The sequence below is a fragment of the Oreochromis aureus genome, linkage group 16 (genome assembly GCF_013358895.1).
Source record: "Oreochromis aureus strain Israel breed Guangdong linkage group 16, ZZ_aureus, whole genome shotgun sequence".
Lineage (NCBI taxonomy): Eukaryota > Metazoa > Chordata > Actinopteri > Cichliformes > Cichlidae > Oreochromis > Oreochromis aureus.
In genome coordinates this window covers 12,970,833-12,989,112 of record NC_052957.1, presented here as the reverse complement: position 1 = coordinate 12,989,112, position 18,280 = coordinate 12,970,833, and the positions used below count along the sequence as shown (strand labels likewise).

The 18,280-nt window shown below is 38.4% G+C and overlaps 1 protein-coding gene across 1 annotated transcript in view; it reads left to right on the top strand.

Moving 5' to 3' along the window:
- LOC116312076 (receptor tyrosine-protein kinase erbB-4-like) overlaps window positions 1–18,280 on the top strand; it is a 288,021-nt gene that overhangs the window by 240,608 nt on the left and 29,133 nt on the right. Inside the window, exons 19-20 of the mRNA XM_039600551.1 lie at window positions 962–1,060; window positions 6,905–7,090. Of these exons, the coding sequence (XP_039456485.1) occupies window positions 962–1,060; window positions 6,905–7,090 (285 nt within the window). The remainder of the gene's footprint in view (window positions 1–961; window positions 1,061–6,904; window positions 7,091–18,280) is intronic.

Genomic DNA, 18,280 nt, shown 5'->3' with positions numbered 1-18,280 from the left:
CAAAGGCCTTGAAAGTCAAGATTTAAACAGCTGCACAGAACACTGTCCTCCTGTATCACAACTCCTGCAACACAAAACACACAAACGAGTACTAATCCCTAAAGCAGGCCGTAACATATGTAAATAATTTCATGTGTTTTCTAAAATTTTTAGAATAAAATGGTAAATTCTGTGTATGGATATGTTCTCCTCCTAATGTAAAATATGTCATTTTATTCTGCAGTGTTAGCTGTAGCAGCCCGTTTGCAGATGCAGTTTTAAATAAATGTGTTGTTAATAGACTGAGGCATTTACAAACCTGTAAACCAGTTTTTCCAGTTAGAACATCGATGTCCAAGCATTCATAAAGTGTGGCCTTAAATTATTGTGCTGAATAATAATCATCTGCAGAATTACAGGTAAAAGGGAACATAAAACTGCATCAAATCGATCGTCATTATCACCTTAGATAATTCTTTCAGGGGATAGTTGTTTTTAGGCTAAGTGTGAAATCTAGGCCTTCTGTCACTCTGGATGTGTAGTCACATAAGGGTGGAACAAAGGTGGAACACATTTTAATCACTTTGAAAAAGTTGAGAGGTACTTCATTTTTCTCCTCTTTCAAATATTCCATCCACTTTGGCAGCTGTTAAATCACTTTAAACCTCCCTAAAATTAGATACTTCAAAATGATTAAATAGTTTTGCCCAAGTCTTTTTGAAGGGCAAAATAACCTTAATCATACAGCATGCAGTTCATTTTTATAATCAGCCAGTGAGAATATGGAACGTTGTTATTTATAAAGCTGACAAAGTAGAATTTAGAGTGTAAAACGCTCAATTTATTGAGATTCCTGCTGTTCCTCCAGGAGCTATAATACTTTTTTTAAACATCATTTCTGTGAGTAGAGGATTTGTGACTGTGCAATTAGTGTAATGACTCATCATCATGTTGTGTGTGTGTGTGTGCGTTTCTTCTTTAGGGTATCTGGGTCCCAGAAGGGGAAACTGTGAAAATCCCTGTTGCCATTAAAATCCTAAATGAGGCCACAGGACCCAAGGCTAATGTGGAATTCATGGATGTGAGTATCTTGAAAACAAAATCCAAAAAAAGAAACTTGACAGGAAACTTGACAATACAATTCAAACTCGGCTTTTATAAAGATAACATATACGCAGGTAAATTACAAGCTAAATATCATGTAGTTTGTACACCTTTTGTTCCAAAGCCTGTTAGTCACACTGTTTAAAGTTAAAAGGTGCTGCAATTTATACATACAGTATGGAAAGGGGCGAACACTGAGCTTTTCTTCTGAAAGCCTTTAACCAGCTGTACATTGCGTTTGTTGCTGACAAGTTAACTTCAGTTTAAACTAGCCTACAAAAGCACTAAACAGATGGTTGTAAAGTGAAATCTCTAACAACTAAACTTGAACCCCACAAACAGCAGACTAGAAACCATAAGGGGCCTGTAGGAGCCCTACATATGCAGACATACACGCACCATGCCATGGGCTCCTAGCACAGTGCACTAGGCCCCATTTATAAAACATTCACATCTTGGCTCATTTCAAAAGGAAGAGTGAAAAAAAAAAAAAATCAAAATTATTACCCTGTGATGATGCAATGCAGATGAAATAACTCATATCAACACACGTACCCATGCACACACACACACACACACACACACACACACACACACGCACACACACTGAAAGCGACCCACTTGCACTCATGTTTTGCATTTAGTTTGACAGTCTAAAAGGAAGAGTTTTGGAGGGTTAGCATTTCTATTTTTATCACGATGTCTTTGATGAATATCCCATATGTTTTTAATTTATGTACCAAGTGCTTTGGGAGGTTGTGTGACAATCAGAAAATCAGACAGAGAAATGAGATAACAACATGTAGGGGGCATAGAAACAGTGGAGATAACGTATATAACAGCAGAAAGGCATGCGTCCATGTGGATCTACTCGTAAACTTGGTTAATTTTCCTCATAAATAGTTTTGGGGTTTCTTTTCTCTTTTTAAGAATACCTTCCATTACCTCTGTCTAGATCCACAGTCGTCTTCTAATGACTGACTGCTGAGCAGCTGGGGGCTCAAGCTTCTGCTCCAGGGAACACCAGTGGTAGTTACAAAGGGAAAGCAGAGTGCCATTCATTTACTTTGCCATCCATTATTTTCCAGGCAGACTGGGATTTCTGACTGGTGACCTTCTAGCTGCAGGCCACTCAATGCCCCAGTCTCACTTGCCACTGACTGTTTGAAGAATGTCACAGAGAATTGATTGTCTTTCAGCATGTGTGTGTGTGGTTGGTTCTGTGTAGGAGTTTGCCACTCCTTACCTGTGGTGCAGTAAGAGAAGGGAACCTCTCTTTTTTTTATGGCCAACAATAAAATACCAAGCCTGTCTCCTTTCAGCAAGTGCTTGGCAAAAGGAAAGGGTGTTTATTCCCTGTAGTACTGGCATGTGTGTATCGATCTACATGCATTTAGGAGTGTGCATGTTTGTGTATGCAATAAGGATAACAGCTAAAGCATGCTATTCCTTTTGCATTTTCTTTAGTAAAAAGTAATCTTCTTTCCTTTTTATTAATGTTTTACTCAGGTATTATTCTCCAAGGGCCTCCAATATATCAGTTTTAATAATGGGAGACATCCATACAATGCACAAAATGCAGCAATCTATAAAGCACTTCTCAACAGTGAGTCACAGAAAAGAGAAAAAGTTTCAGTTTAGCTTTTTTTAAAACAAATTGTTTTAATATTATTACATATTAATATAATTCTGACTTGTAACTACCTTATTTCAGTTTACCTTCATGACGAGCTACAGAAGTAGCACAAGTTTGAAAAAAAAACAGTGTTTCCTAATGCTTGTATTTAATTGTAACAGCAAAATTACAATTCAGTGGGGATGTAAACTTTATACAGTCAGTGTACAAAAAAGAACAACCCCTGCAAATCCCTTTTTGTGTTTTATATAACTGTTATCTCAGCCCAACAGTAGTGCTTTCCAGGGCCTAAAGGGATGTTCACAGGATTTGTTATTCACAGACATATTCTCTCTCTCTCTCTCTTTTTTTACAGTACCTAACCACAACTACTACTGCCCCTACCTCTCCACTTAATGGCTTTAAAGTCTATTGTCATAATTCCTAATGTCATGTGTTTTTCAATTAGTATAATTCTTGTATATACTTATTTTATATATAGAAACTTCAAGAAATGCTCTTTAGGATGCTGTGGCAGTATTTGGTTTTCAGGATAATAGCTCACAGAAGGGATCTGAATAGCATGCATGGCTAACAGATTACAGGATACCCCACTGCAGTGCTAAGTAAACACCACAATATAAATTTGCTTGTAAGGAATCCTGCAGGCAGAAAGGAAAAGCCAGTCAGTCAAAGACTTTGGCCCGATTTACCATTACCCTCAGTGTAACTATACCCATCACTGGCATGTAAACAGGGACCTCATTATGTAAGCATTGTAATAGATGAGCCATATCAGTTCTAAAATGTATAGTGGTTGCATCTCTCTGTCAGTGTTCATTGGAGCTGTATGCATTGATTCTCTCCCAAGTAAAAGCAAACAACCACACCTGCCTGTCTTGTGTATTTTGGCGTACACCTACCCATCCAATGAAGAATTTTCAATTGTTGTAAAGTTGCAGGTGAGCAAATGAAAGCCTGTTTCTGTCTTCTGGAGAGTTTCTATACCATGGGATTAATAGGGGTCTGCTGGTGTTTATGTTGCAATCATACAAGCTTCAGGTATAGTTGGTTTGTGTCTACATACTGTAGAGTATAACAGCAAGATTTCATAATACACAACATCAGCACAAAGACACCATTCCTACTATATTTAAAGGCAAATATTCCTGATTTGCAGCAATCTGACCTTGGTCTATTTACTACATTATTTTTTTGCTTACTACATAGAATGCTGACAGTCTCAAAGTGCGAAGTCACTTTGATGTCAAGGTTTTGAATAAAATTGCACTGTTTTTGACTGAGTGGAACCTTGCTGTTCACTTCAAGAGGAACTTCAACCTTAAACAGAATAAGGGGTCCTATGATCTTTGGCAGTTCAGTCTATGCTGGTAAACATGATGAATTCTCTAGAAGTGTGAGTCTGGCATTTGTCTTCTGGCATTCTGACCCAGTACAACATATTGTGAAAGGTGCATATGCACACTAGCACCTTTTATAGCACATACTAGCACATATTATGAGATTAATATATATACATATATATGCACACTAGCACCTTTTTCATAATATGTTGTACTGGGTCAGAATGTCAGAAGACAGGAGATTTTCAGGAGTATGTTAGGTGTTTGGCCATTTAATACCTGTATATACAGCAGATATACAGTAGATCCACAAGATCTCGTCTCTAATTTTTGGAGATGATGTGGTTCTGTTGCTTTCATCAGGTGGTGGTCCCCAAGTTGCACTGGAGTGGAATGACAATAATGGTGTTCAGCGGGTAGAGTGTCCACTCTGGTCAGGGACTAGTTGCTGCCCCAAGTGGAGGAGTGAAAGTGTGTTGGAGATTATAAGAGATTATGTCCCTCAGCTGGCCTGGGAAGCATCTGTGTTCCCCTGGATGAGTAGGAGGAGATACCTGGGGAGAGGGAGGTCTGGACTCCAAGCATACACCAAGTGAACCAAAATGTGTTCCTAAAGAAATCACATCCGAAGCTACAACCAGTCGGTGTAGGGCAGGACCAATAGAAGTAATAAAAGATGATTAGTTTAAAGTTTGTGACCTCTGAACATTTATGGTAAAAGGTAACAGAACGCAAAACATACTTAGCTACCCGAAGATGGTCAGATCAAACTTTAGCATACACATGGCAGTTAAGTTGGATTGTGGTCTGATCACCACTCAGGAGTTCATTTGGAACCAATCTCAGATCACTGCCTCCAAAGGGTCTCAGTTCAACTGTTGTGAACCGGACCAAATGCGATTGCACAAATGAACTTCACCAGGGAAAATGAGCCAGAGTTTGATTTAAATTGATTAGGCAGCACAGGTGTGAAAACACCCTTAGACCATCTAAAGCTTGACTTCAGCAGATGACAGAAATCAGTTATGGTCAGTCCAAAACTGAGGTCCTCGATAACACAGAAAGATATGTGCACCAGTTGCCAAAGAACATACATGTGTGTCAGAATCTTAGTTCTCTGTTCTCGCAGTGAATATTCTGACACGTTCCATGTGCACTAACAAGCCATAAAACAATCATGAAAGAAAGCAGAGTAGCCTGACCTATGAGGAAATGTTGTTTTGAGTATGAATTTTATTTAGGGAAAGAAACATTCAAACTCTTATCAAACTGATAGAAGTGAAAGAGAAGGTTTAAAAATTACCTTTGTGAGAGTGGTTCATCTCAGTTTTGGTGACACAGCATATGAGTAAGAAATAAGGGGGGGACAAGACACTGTCAGAGATGATAAATGTGTGTTCAAGAGGCTCGTCTGAGCTAACATTAAGGTTGATGTAAATATCACAAAACACAGCAGATACTTAAATCTGTGTGTTGCCTTTGCTTCTAGGCCACCAAGAAAAGCATTGGCATAAAAGCATTCATGGTGAAATATCTTACAAATTTTATTTTAACTAGTAAAATCTTTGTTTAATGGAATCCCTGCAGCAACAAATATTGACAGACGAAAGGGAACAACATCCTAATGATATGGTGATTCAGCATTATTAAAAGTTTATAATCTTCAAACATCAAGCTACAGTACATTTTGTTTTAGTTGAAATTGTTCATCTAAAAGCAGACACAGAAACTTTGTTACATATGAAGCTGAAGTTTACTGTATCAATCCAGAGTAGCTGACTCTTTGTAGCAGGCCATGAGTTGAGGCTGGCACAAGGTTCAGAAATGAGTTGGCTTGGAGACCTAACTGGTGTAATAATAAGGAGTTGACCTGAAGTACAGGAGACACGCATTACAAAGGAACTAAATTGTTTAGAGACAAAAATGTGAGAGCTAGAATTTGGCCATCACACATGTGCCACATGGGATACTGAACATGGAGTGAAGAGACTTGATGTGAAGATGAGTCTCAGGTGTGCCAGTTCAGTGAGCAGGAGTTGCCACAACCAGCACTCACACCAGACAGCCAAGGCTATTTCGAGGATATTTTCAAAAGAGTGTCACAAGATAGACTAAAACAAGACATCAGAATAAATACAAAATTGGCACTGAAAACACAATTCTCAGGCTTGTGTCCTAATGCAGGTGTATTATTTGAAAAGTGGGGCTGTACAAAAACATTATTTAGCATCAAATTCATCTTTGGCTAAAGTGAAAGGGAAGCTTATCATACTTGTGGGGTGATGCCACCATGTGCTGCCCCACTCAATATGTCCCTGCAGACAAAAAACAGACAGGAACTATGAGGAAGAGATGAATAGAAATGTGAGGAGAGAGAGATGATGAAGTGCTGCTAGGATCCAAGTCGATTTTGTGAAATGGGCTGACCGTTATTTGTAGTGGTCTCCTCAGGTATGTAATTAGCATGCCCAGTAATAAAATATTTCTTGAAACTCAACTTGTAATTCAGGCAGTGAAAAGTGCCATCGTCTTATCCCTTCACAATTTGGAGAACTAAAAGAAACAGTATTTCTTTTATTATTAAATAAAAAAATATTACCAGTATGAAGAAAAAGACGAATAAATGTATTTCAGTCTTTTCTGCAGCCAAGTTGTTTTGGCACAGTTTACCTCATACCCATCACACAATCTGACATGTTTCTAATAAATAGCATATTTTTTATGTGTTTATTGAAAATGATGACTGTTGGAAATAAACATTGCTGACATACTGTTACAGATTAAAACAGCCACCTGTAATCATTACCCTCCACATGCCTGAGTGTATATCTGTGTCATTCAGGAGGCTCTGATCATGGCTAGCATGGAGCACCCGCACCTGGTCCGACTGCTGGGTGTCTGCTTGAGTCCGACAATCCAGCTGGTCACACAGCTGATGCCTCACGGATGCCTGCTCGACTATGTCCACGAGCACAAAGACAACATTGGATCACAGCTATTGCTCAACTGGTGTGTCCAGATAGCCAAGGTAAGGAAACTGAGCCTTTATTACCTATTTAAGTATAAAATACATGATTTGCTAATATGGTCAGTGTATTTACTTTCTAAGTAATATTTTGCGATAAACCTAATGTGTGTTTTGAGTGGCAATCTGGTTCATTGATAAAGGGTTTTTATTGAATGTGTGCTTGAATTTGCTTTGGAAAACAACTACGGTACTATTCTATTATGTTTCAAGCGACAGAGGCCAAATGCATTACAACATAATTTCTAAACTGAGAAAAAAATGTGTTTATGTTAGTTTGTAGCACATGGCTGCAAGCCATGGACAACTGACTGGCTATTGGTAAAGTGTGAGTGTGTTTATGGATTCAGCAGCAGACACAGGCACCCCCGTTTCCTCGTCTCTATGTAGAAGTGAAGTAAATAATTCAAAGTCTTTCTTGACTTTAGTGGGGGAAGTGTGGAATGCAGGAAATCAGTGTTATAGTATCATGGATGTCAGATTTTATTACAAATTGTTAGAATTTTGTTGTCAGTATTAATAGCTGACAGATACACATGAAGTCATATGAAAAGGTTTTCACAGGAGTCTGTGCAGTACCTTTACTGCTCTCATGGGAAATAAGAGAGCCAAATGCTTCTACTTCAGTACTCTTGATTAACGGGATCATCATCAAATGCAAGTTTGGGCAGGTTGCTGGTCACAAGCATTTAGATTAGTGTCAACACAATGCGACAATCTCCCCAGGAGTGGAAGCAAATTCACCCCAAGATCAAATTGTACAGCACTCAAAAAAATTGCTGACTGGTCTCAGTTAGCATGTTAAATGTTAAAGTTCATGACGGTAAAATTGGAAAAAAGTGGAACAAGTGTGAGTCATTTTGAAGGGCTTCCAGAAGAAATCCATGGCCTCTAAAAAGAAAATGGCAGCAGTGCAGGTTAGGTTTGCACAGTTGCATCTAAACAAACCTCTAGAAAAATGTCCTTTGGAAAAACGAGACCAAAGTATTGACTTTCACGCACAGTAGTGGAAGGGTGAACAATTGTTTTGCAACCAAGGGAGCTGGGCGCCTTACAGTTACTGACTTGACCATGAACTCCTTTGTATACCAAAGGATTTTGGAGTAAAGTGTTTACCCCAAACCAGGTCATGCAACAGGACATTGATCCCAAGCACAACAGCAAATCTACAGCAAAATGGCTGAAAAGAAAAGAATTAAGGTTTTTCAATGGCTCTGTCAGAGGCCAAACCTCAACCTGATTCAAAATGTTATGGCTGGACTTTCAGAGAGCTGTACAAACCACAATGAAATGAGGCAACACTGGAAAAAAGTGTTGGGTCAAAAATCTTCCACAGTGATATGAGAAACTGATAAAGTCATACAGACAATTATTACTTCAAGTTATTTGTTGTTGTTCTACAAGCTACTGAATCATAAGCTGTATGATGATGTAGGTATTCACAGGACTGCAGAGTCCTATGAAAACGATCTGTTTCTTATGACTGTGTTAATGTGTCCGGTTTTCCCATGTCTGTGATTCAATCTCCAAATATCTTGCATTTTTTGAGTGGTTCATGAAATTGTCATACACACACAGAAAAATAACGGGTTAAAAAGCCAGGAGAATCCGAATGAAAATGGAAAATGGCTTAGTAATCCCTGTAGTCCTGATTTAATATCTTAGACAAATTTTTCAGTTGCTGTTTTTGGCTACATCAGAAGCAAGCTTTGCCCAAGTGAGTTGCCAAGGGAAAATATTAAACCATCAATTAAATTTGGGACACAGTTGTGATCACACCACATATAAAGTGCTTTTTATTTAATATCAAAGGCGAGCAGAGCTTGCATTTAGTCTTGCCATGCCGATGCTGACAAACCCCCATGCTGTGTAACATAAACATTTTCATGGTATAGAATTAATCATACAAATTACTTTGTCAAAAAACAATGAGATAAGCTACATGTACATGAATAAATATATGCCTGCTGTGAACAGTTGTCAACATGGAGAGATTTATAATTCATAAAGGGTAGATATGATGATGTATTATTTACCGCTGTGTTGTGTTACAGTGTGTCCCATGCATATATTGTTTTGTGTTTTCAATAATTGGCTACCACTCCTGGAGACACAAATAGCCACCAGGGGCCTCGGTTAATAAGGTGCCCACCCTTGAGTTGACACAAACACCAATTGTCCTTCATAAATACAAAAAGAATTCTCTGAATGAGACTCATAATAACGTCTATCTAAACTTGAGTCTTGAAAATACACACTTTTTATTCTGTTTATCATCAGCGCACGCACTCTTGCGGTCTTACATGGCTATTAAGGTTCTTGCAAGTGACAGGGCTCCATTCTGAGGCAACATCCCTGTGGTCCTCCCTCTCAGTCAAGGCCATGATCATAGCCGTAGATTATTAATGGAGTGATCTGTCATGAGAGCCATACTAATGAGCATATTCATCAGAGCAGCCGCATACGCAGAACTATGATGCCCAGAATTTTCTTCCTTTTCTTCTTTTTTTCTCTATTTTGTTTTAGATTTCCATGTTCTGTTACTACGAATCATTTTCTCTTCCTTATGACTTCTTGGTTTTTGACTCTCTGAATCCAACAACACACTCTTCCATATGTTGTAGTTGTGATCTGAGTAATTTAGAACTGATCTGGCTACTGCTAAGTAAAAAAAAAAAAAGTTATTCTGCTGTTTTGCTGTGGTAAGCACAGTGCAGTCTGAAATGCCGTGTCCAGTCAATCTGGACAGCTTCTTTGAGAAGTTTTACACAAGGGGCTTGATGAATAGCTTTGTCTTTATATTAGTGTGATGGATGAAATGTGGAAACAGTTCAACCATCACACTAATTTGCCTGGGAAGGGAAGTGAAATCCACTTGTAGGCTTTGTCAAATGTTTAGTCAGTTCTGGCTCTACACAACTGAATACAAGAACTACAACACAGAGTGATAACTGCGATATCAATAAGTGTTATATCTTAATGATTAAATCAGGCATTGAAATGCAGTTGACAAGAGGAGTACTTTAAATCTTAAGTTTAAAGTGCCTACCACCCCACTATGTCGCCACTATGAATTTATTATTGGTAAGTCATACAATAGGTTATACTATAGAACACGTGTACAAGCAGGCCTGCACTGTGAACACAACATCACACAATTTTCATATTGTCCCTTGGCCTAACATATTACTTATTATTTTCACTTCCCAGTGTTTTCCTTTAACCATGCTAGCAGACCGGTTCCAATGGTCTCTTTCAAATTGAAGTAATGGCCTTCCTATGTATACTTTGTGTGTTCTCCCTGTGCCCGAGTGGGTTTTCTCAAGCCTTTTCTTAAAGTTCAAAGACTGTTCAGTGTTTCTCGAAAGAATCTCCACCTCAAAAGTAAGACTGATTTTTTTTTTAAAGAAAAAAAAAGTTAAGTTAAATCACAGACAATCATGGACCGTATCCTACTATGAGTTTGACATTAAGTGGAAAAAAGTGAAATGTATGAAGGACTGCCATCAAACTTGGGACAGGCAGTAATTTACCCACTGGAACATATTTCTATCAGTCTGCTGAAGTTTCATCTAGCACACTTATCAGGTAAAAGTTATCAGGTAAAAACCTCAAACGCACAAACCACTAAGCTCTTAAAAAAAAAATCATTGTCATTTATAATCCTTTTATCAGACTAAAACTGACAAGCTGGCAATGTCTATTCTAAGAAAGGATCGAGGAAATATTGCGTGCATTGTACTGAAATTCTTTAAGCCTTTTAGCTTATTCAACGTTCTGTCAACTACATCTTTCTGCATCAATCTTTGTCAGAGCAGAAGAAGGTGGTTGGATGCAGTTAGAAGGATTGACACTGATCACGTGAAGGACATATAGTCTGTGCTATTTAAATGTCTTTTTCCTAGTGCATAACTTTTGATTTTTGTCTTGCTTTTGTCTTCTACGGTGTCTCACATATATATCCCTATTACTTATTGCTATAGCTACCAAGACTGTCAGCAAGGACTTCTTGTTGAGACATGTTTCTTGTCACACTCATGGGTTCATCTTTTGTATACTGAGGCCAATCAAAATGTGGGATATTTTCACAAGATATGGGACAGTAGATACAAATGCTGTGCAGTCTCACATAGAGTGGGATATCTGCTCACGCTAGGTTGCAGTGTTTATACTCCCAGAAGTCCAATACTGCTTTTTTTGCAAAGCAGCTAGTGTGCAAATGATCCACACAAGGTGTCCTTGGTCCTTGGCATTTGCTTGGTTGTGGCAATGGTGACACTTGTCTCAATCCCAACAAATCACACGTCCTGGTTTAGCATCAGATTTAAGTGCTAGGGATTAATGCATTAATAATGCATCTGTAATCAGTGTGTTACAAGTTCAATTAAAATGTGACAAGAAGTGTCTGTATGATACCATCAAGCTTGTGATTTTTTTATTTTATTTAACAGCTCGGTGTCCCATTACCTGTAAGACTTGTCTCAGTATCAAGTAGTGACAGCAATTCAATGCCACATTTTGGACAACGTTACGCTGTAGGAATGCCTCACCGAGCCAAGCATTATAGTGGAAATTGTTTTCTGAGTACACCACCACCTTTTCTACTTCTTTCGTCAACATTGCTGGCCTGGGTTGCCTCCAAGTCAGTGATGGTGTGAATGTGTGTGTGGTAAGAGGGCCACACTGTGTGTTTCACAGGGTCATTTCTCAGTGTAAACCAGACTAGGCAAACATGCCTCTCTCCAACTCATTACATACATCCCCAGGGTTCCAATGAAAACTCAGTTCACTCATTTCCCCAGTCTACTTTGTCTTTTCTCCCTCTCCTGTCTGTATTTATTTCAGTATGTGAATCTCCAATTTTTCTTTTTCTGTACCTCTTGTCTGAGCACTGTAGAAAGAAGAATATACCCTAGGCTCCCATGGATGCTTATTTTTGTTTGCAATCTTTTGTTGGTACAAATATTGGACTCTCTATTCTCATGTCAGTAATAAGGCAGTGTTGACTCACCATACGCAGATCTCTGTGATAAACTACCCACTGGCCGGTTGTTTTATTTTTCCCTTTGAGCCCACTTTGTAAAGCCGTGTTCCTATAAGCAACTAGTGCTACATAGATTTGTTACTGTGCTGTATATGGCACAGGCCGACTTTGTATGTATTTAACATATATTAACAGTGTTAAGGCTATATAAAGGGAATAGTATCATAATTAGTGGTAGTAGTAGGAGGAGGAGCAGCAGCAGCAGTACTACTTTTTAAAAATTAATTAATTATTTTGTATTTTGATTTATTGCCTAGTAGTCATGATTGGAGGCAAACATTTAAATAAAAATTTATTTTTGGCGGGACACAATTTTTCAAGGGCACCATCGACCTCAGGGCTAAGATCTGCTCTTGGACTAATGGACTAACCTTAATAAATTAAAATGACTGCAGCAGTGTTTTTGGTTTTCCTTTCTTTTTTGAAAGAAGTGATTGGGGTAGCTGAGCAGGGGGTGCACTCCTTACTCTTAAATTTAAATTCAAATGGACAATGTTTCAGTGAAAGTTGAGAAGTGATTAAAACACGCATGAAGATGCGCTTAAATTAAACAAGCTGATATTTACCCATGGGAATCGTTGGTGGGGGGGGGGTTATATTCTGGTCGCTAACATTAAATCATATAGTTATTTATGCAATCATGAAAGACCACCGCAAAAAAAGAAAAAAAGAGCTTCAGAATTAATTAGATTGGACATGAAAGAGAAGGAGACAGTAAGAGCAAGAGAGGAAGAGAGATAGGCGGACACTTGTTGACGTTTCTAAGGTTTGGTAGTATCAAAGGCTCGGTGCTTGTGATCTGCTCCGCGCTCCATGTCTTAACATGAGGTTTGAGAGCAAGGGTGCTATCTGCCAAAGCTTGCTTGGAATCAAACATCTGAATGCAATTTGAATGCTTTGCTTTGAGAAACAGAGAGGAGAGAAAGAGAAGAGCATTTGATAGTCTATGTAAAAACTGAAACAGGGATGGCTGAGATCTGGAGATTCTACTGATATTGGCCTGATAAAGATCTGTCTTAATTTAATTATTGTGGGACTGTCTTGAAACATGTTGCACCCTGTATTCAACATGTTGTTGTAATTTTCAGTGTATCCAAATAAAACTGAAATCATAATTGATACAAGGAATCCTATGTGCAGAGATGCTGATATCTCTTGATTAGGGGTTTAATGGAAATCCAACACATTAGCATATACAGCATATACTGTTTGCATATTAATTACAGGTTTCGATCATTTTATTTCTTGTTATGAGTCAACTAGAAGTGTCATTCTGAGAAACTGCTGACTTTTGACATATAGAGTTTATTTGCTCACTACCAGTCCTCAGGCAGAAGTTGACACACATCAAATGCATTTAGGTTTATACTCACTGCTGTGCACAGACAGCATTTTCTGTTGTCTAATGAACATTTCATTGTTAACTATTTTGATAATATTCATTAGTACTTTTGAACAGTACACAGTTTTCCTTTTGGCCACAATACCCGAGAACAATACCAGATGCCTTAAAGATTTAAAAGCATGTAATTTAAAATCAGAAATATCTTCAAACTCAAGTTGTCACCCCATAATGAGCTAGCTAGTAAAACATCTTGAGTAAAATCACTTACTGGGGTTCTGAAATAATAACCTGCAGTTGTATTACTGTTTTTTTTATTTATAGCTGTGAAAATACTGTCTTGCTCCAAATGAAAAGGAAAAAAATCGAATGATCGTGAGGTTGATAGACTGACTGGTGCAGCATCAGTGGCAGTGTAGATGTTGTGTTGGAACATGGTGAAAAGGATGTTGAGCCTGAGGCATTAGCTCTGGATTTGCCAGTCTTCCTGCTTTCAAATTCTCACATACACTACGGTGACAAGCTTTGGTTTGTGAAACAAAGAATAGAGAACGGATACGAGCAGCCAAAAGGTATTTTAAGTTAGAATAGCTGTGTCTTTACATCAAAAGGTGCTAATTTGATTGGTTTAGGCATACAATTAGTATTACATCCTTGCTGCCTTCGTCTGCAGGCATTTTTGGATCATGTAACTGGGAACAGGAGGGGAGGGCAGAACACATTGTAAGGATTACATTTCCCATCTGGACGGGGAATGCCTTGGGATTTTCCCAGGAAGAGATCGAGGGCTTGGCTAGAGAGAATTGAAAAGGACATCTGGGATACCTTGCTCAGTCCACTGCCACTATGACCCAGACCAGATAAGCAGTGGAAAATCAACAGATGGAAGATGTACAGATGGATGGCCTTGTGGTCTTAGTAGTAATTATAGTAGGGGTTTGTTCTACCTGAAAAATGTTTGTTGATTTTATTAAGAAAATATATTAAAGGAATTTTTTTTAAGAAAAAGGAAAAGTGACACTTGGTCATGAAACTTGGATTGACCTGAATGCAAAAACACACACCTCAAGGCAGCAGACAGATAATTCACTGTAAAGGACAGAAGGCCATACAAAGACTGTACGACCTGTACTGACTTATAGCTGCAGTGTTGTCAGTCAAAAGCACACACAAACAAGACAAGAGAAAAAACATTCTCCCTTCTTTTCTTTCTTTTCCTCTGACTCTGCCTTACTGAGTCACTCATTCACACACACAGGCGCACACAGACACACACTCACAAACGCAGCAGTGACACAGTTTTAACAGTGTCTGGCTGAGCGGAGATGGATGTGGCCAGGTGGGGGAAATGGATGACTGCAGGCAGCCCACACAATGGATGAGACTGGCAGCTCAGGGAGACGGGTCGACACTAATGAGCGACTGCCAAACACACACACACAAACTCACACAGGTAAACGGAAGCTTGTAGACATCCGAACTTGAAAACACAAACATTAACAAAGTGATTGAACACATGCAAACACGCACAAATACATATTGTGATGCCCTCAAGTAAACAAGCACACGCCCACAGGCTTTGTTTAGCGTAGAAAATGTACTATATAATAGTTTGTTGTATTTTTTTTTTATTTACTTCACTTTTCCTTTCGCTCTGTGTCAGTGTCAAACTACAAATGATCTCACTCTTTTTTAACCTTTCATAACCACAAACAGAAATAAACCCAAACACTGTGCTGGAGATGCGTATCTTTACTCACTGCTTTATGTCAAGCCTTTGCCCTAAATATCCTCCCCACACTTTTCATTACGTGATAAGTTCTCCCTCACATTTTATATTTATTTCCCAAGAGGAAAGAGATATATCAACAGGCTATGCAAACACAGATCTGGAGAGCTACACGTGCATGTGTGTGCCTGTTCGTGTAAAACCCCCTCTGTCTTTTTTTAATCACCATGTGACCTAAAGGCTGTGAACATGGACTCTAATGTTACGTTTGAAAAAGTATGGGACTCTGCCAAGAAAATACCAAAAGATTTCTTTAAAAAGCATTATGAAAACAAAGAACTACTTTGCACATTTGTAATTGTTATTGATCCTGTCTCCTGATTCTATCTTCTATCTGAGTAAAATTGTAATGATGAGATTAAAAACAAGGCAACACTAAAGTGTGGCAACAAGCGTTTTGGCTAGCTTTTCTGTGGGATTCTTCTTTGTGCACAGCTGTAAAAGAGCCAAGCAAGCATTTTTTCTTTGTTTACAGTTCATCTGTAATTTGAATTCTGGAATTTGTGAGGTAGTGTCACCACAAATGTCAGCTTCTATATTGTTCCATAAGCTTTTCCATTGTGTCTCGAGTCAGTAGTAAAGTTCCAGTAAATTCAAACTGCTCAAATTTTACCTGCTCTGGTTGTTTTGGCTTTTTTTTCTTTTGGCATTAGAAAAAAAAGTTCACTTTTAGCCAGTCACATCACTTATCGGCAGACAAAGATGCTTGAAAACCAGGATGTCTTTTTTTTTTTTACACCTCGGCCATAAAAGGCTAATGGGATATTGTCGACCTCACCGGGTGGGCGGGCAGGTGGTGTGGACACCCGAGTTTGTCCCAATGCCCTTGACCTCAAAGTTAAAGTCAGAGGTCAAGTCTTCTGAAAATTTTGTGAACACAATAAATCGAGAATGATATCACCTAGGAATTTCAAGTTCATACCAGAGGTGCATCTACTAAAAATCTCAGATAAGTCCAAATTCCGGTGTTCTTGACCTCAAAGTCAGAGGTTAACTTTTCCCAAAAATGACCTAGAATTTCGAATATAGATGCATGTACTAGGAAGCTGAGGAGTAGCACTGGCGGCCAACAGTATTTTTGAATGATGGGAATACACAACCTGAACAACACCTTGAACATGCAAATCAAAGTATTATGTACAATAACGAAAAGAGGAAACCTCTTCTATTATATTATCAGACATGAACATCTTCCATGCATCTAAAGTACTAAACCCAGGTGCTAACTAATTCAGAAATATTATTAAATATGAATGCATTTCATTAAAACATACCTTGCTACTCTCGCACGTTAGAAAATGAGGCCATGCCATTTTGTTCTAGTGTGCCAATTTTCAGTAGCAGTATTTTGCCTCCCTGTAATGTTATTACTGACAACATGTTCAAAGAGAAGTATTTGGTCATTTTTAATAAATGTTCTGTTCAGTTTTTGCAAACTGTAATTAAAATATGCTAAAATTTGGCATCCAGATTCTGTCAAATTTTGCAGCTTTTATTTACATTAGATGTTCTAGAGGACAGACATTCATTTGCTATTTATTTATTTGCTAACAGGTTCTTGCATTATTGTAGTGGTTACTGTGTGAACAGAAATAACTTTCTTTAGCTTTTTATGTGCTTTTCATACTGCATGTAACTATATTTTAAAGATGCATCTGTGTGTGGGCATGTTTAAGTTGCAAGTTCTGACATTGTGCTTGTAGATGCCTTGTCATCTGATAATGATCACAGCTTAGACCAGGGGTGTTGAACTGCAGGCCTCGAGTGCCGGGGTCCTGCAGGTTTTAGATATCAACCTGGGTCAACACACCTGAATCAAATGATTAGTTCATTACCAGGCCTCTGGAGAACTTCAAGAAATGCTGAGGAGGTAATTTAGCCATTTGAATCAGCTGTGATGGATCAAGAATCCAACTAAAATCTGCAGGACACCGGCCCTCGAGGCCTGGAGTTTGACACCTGTGGTTTAGACCCACTTCACTTTCGATTACTAAGCTGCCACTCTAGATACATCCTCACTAGCTACTCAAACCTTGCCGTGTGTGTAACAATATAACAGATTAAGAGTCTGGTAATGTGAACTGTAAGTGTGAATAAATTGTGCTTACCTGCATGAACATGTCTATTTGAGCACTTATGGTCAAAGATAAATTAATGAGTGGATTTGTGTTTTTGAGTGTGATGTCTGGTTGACCAGGTGCCAGGCTCTGTGACATCTCACCCACCTGGGCTGCAACATACCTGCCAGCTCTTTGAATTGAGGACAAGGTGAAAGCGGACTAACTAATTGTGATACATTGCTTACTGCATGACAATATCAGATGGTGGCCTCCATAGATTACTTTGTCAAAGATACACTTTTTATGTATGAGGTGATATCACAGTCGTTCCTCCTATAAACTGTAATAACATTTTTTTCACACCCATGATTCTGCAAAAATGCACATTTACAAGGAATTATTAAAAGCTAATCCCCCAAACCCTTTGAAATATGAAGTCCAAATTAATAGTTATAATTTATTGATATATGTGGTAATTTGCTCCATTAATTAGACTTACCTCATTTACATAAACCTCAGTTTATCACGTCATGGTGATTGAGGCAGGACATTAGGCAGATTTTGCATCTTGTTTTTGTAATTGAAATACTCTGCCTGCTAGAAGATTTGCCCAGCATATATCAGTTATTGCTATATAAAAATGTTAGAAGTGTGTTAAGTAGCTCCCAACACTATCAATTTCGGTAGAGAAGAAGTCTTTTTGGTGTTTTAATACTGCACTTGCAAAAATGAGAGAGACTAACTGCAAAGAAAAAGCAATCAAAGTCAAGTACAACCAACATGTCATTAAACCTTTTAATGGTCTCAACCTCTCCATATTCCAGTTCACTGCAATTAGCAATAAAATTCTTAATGGGAGTGGACTTATGATGTAGCTGTAGTGCAGGTCAAGTTACACGGTCACACACAAAGACCTACACCATCAGTTATTTTCAGTGGTCTCTGACTCATAGAAAGG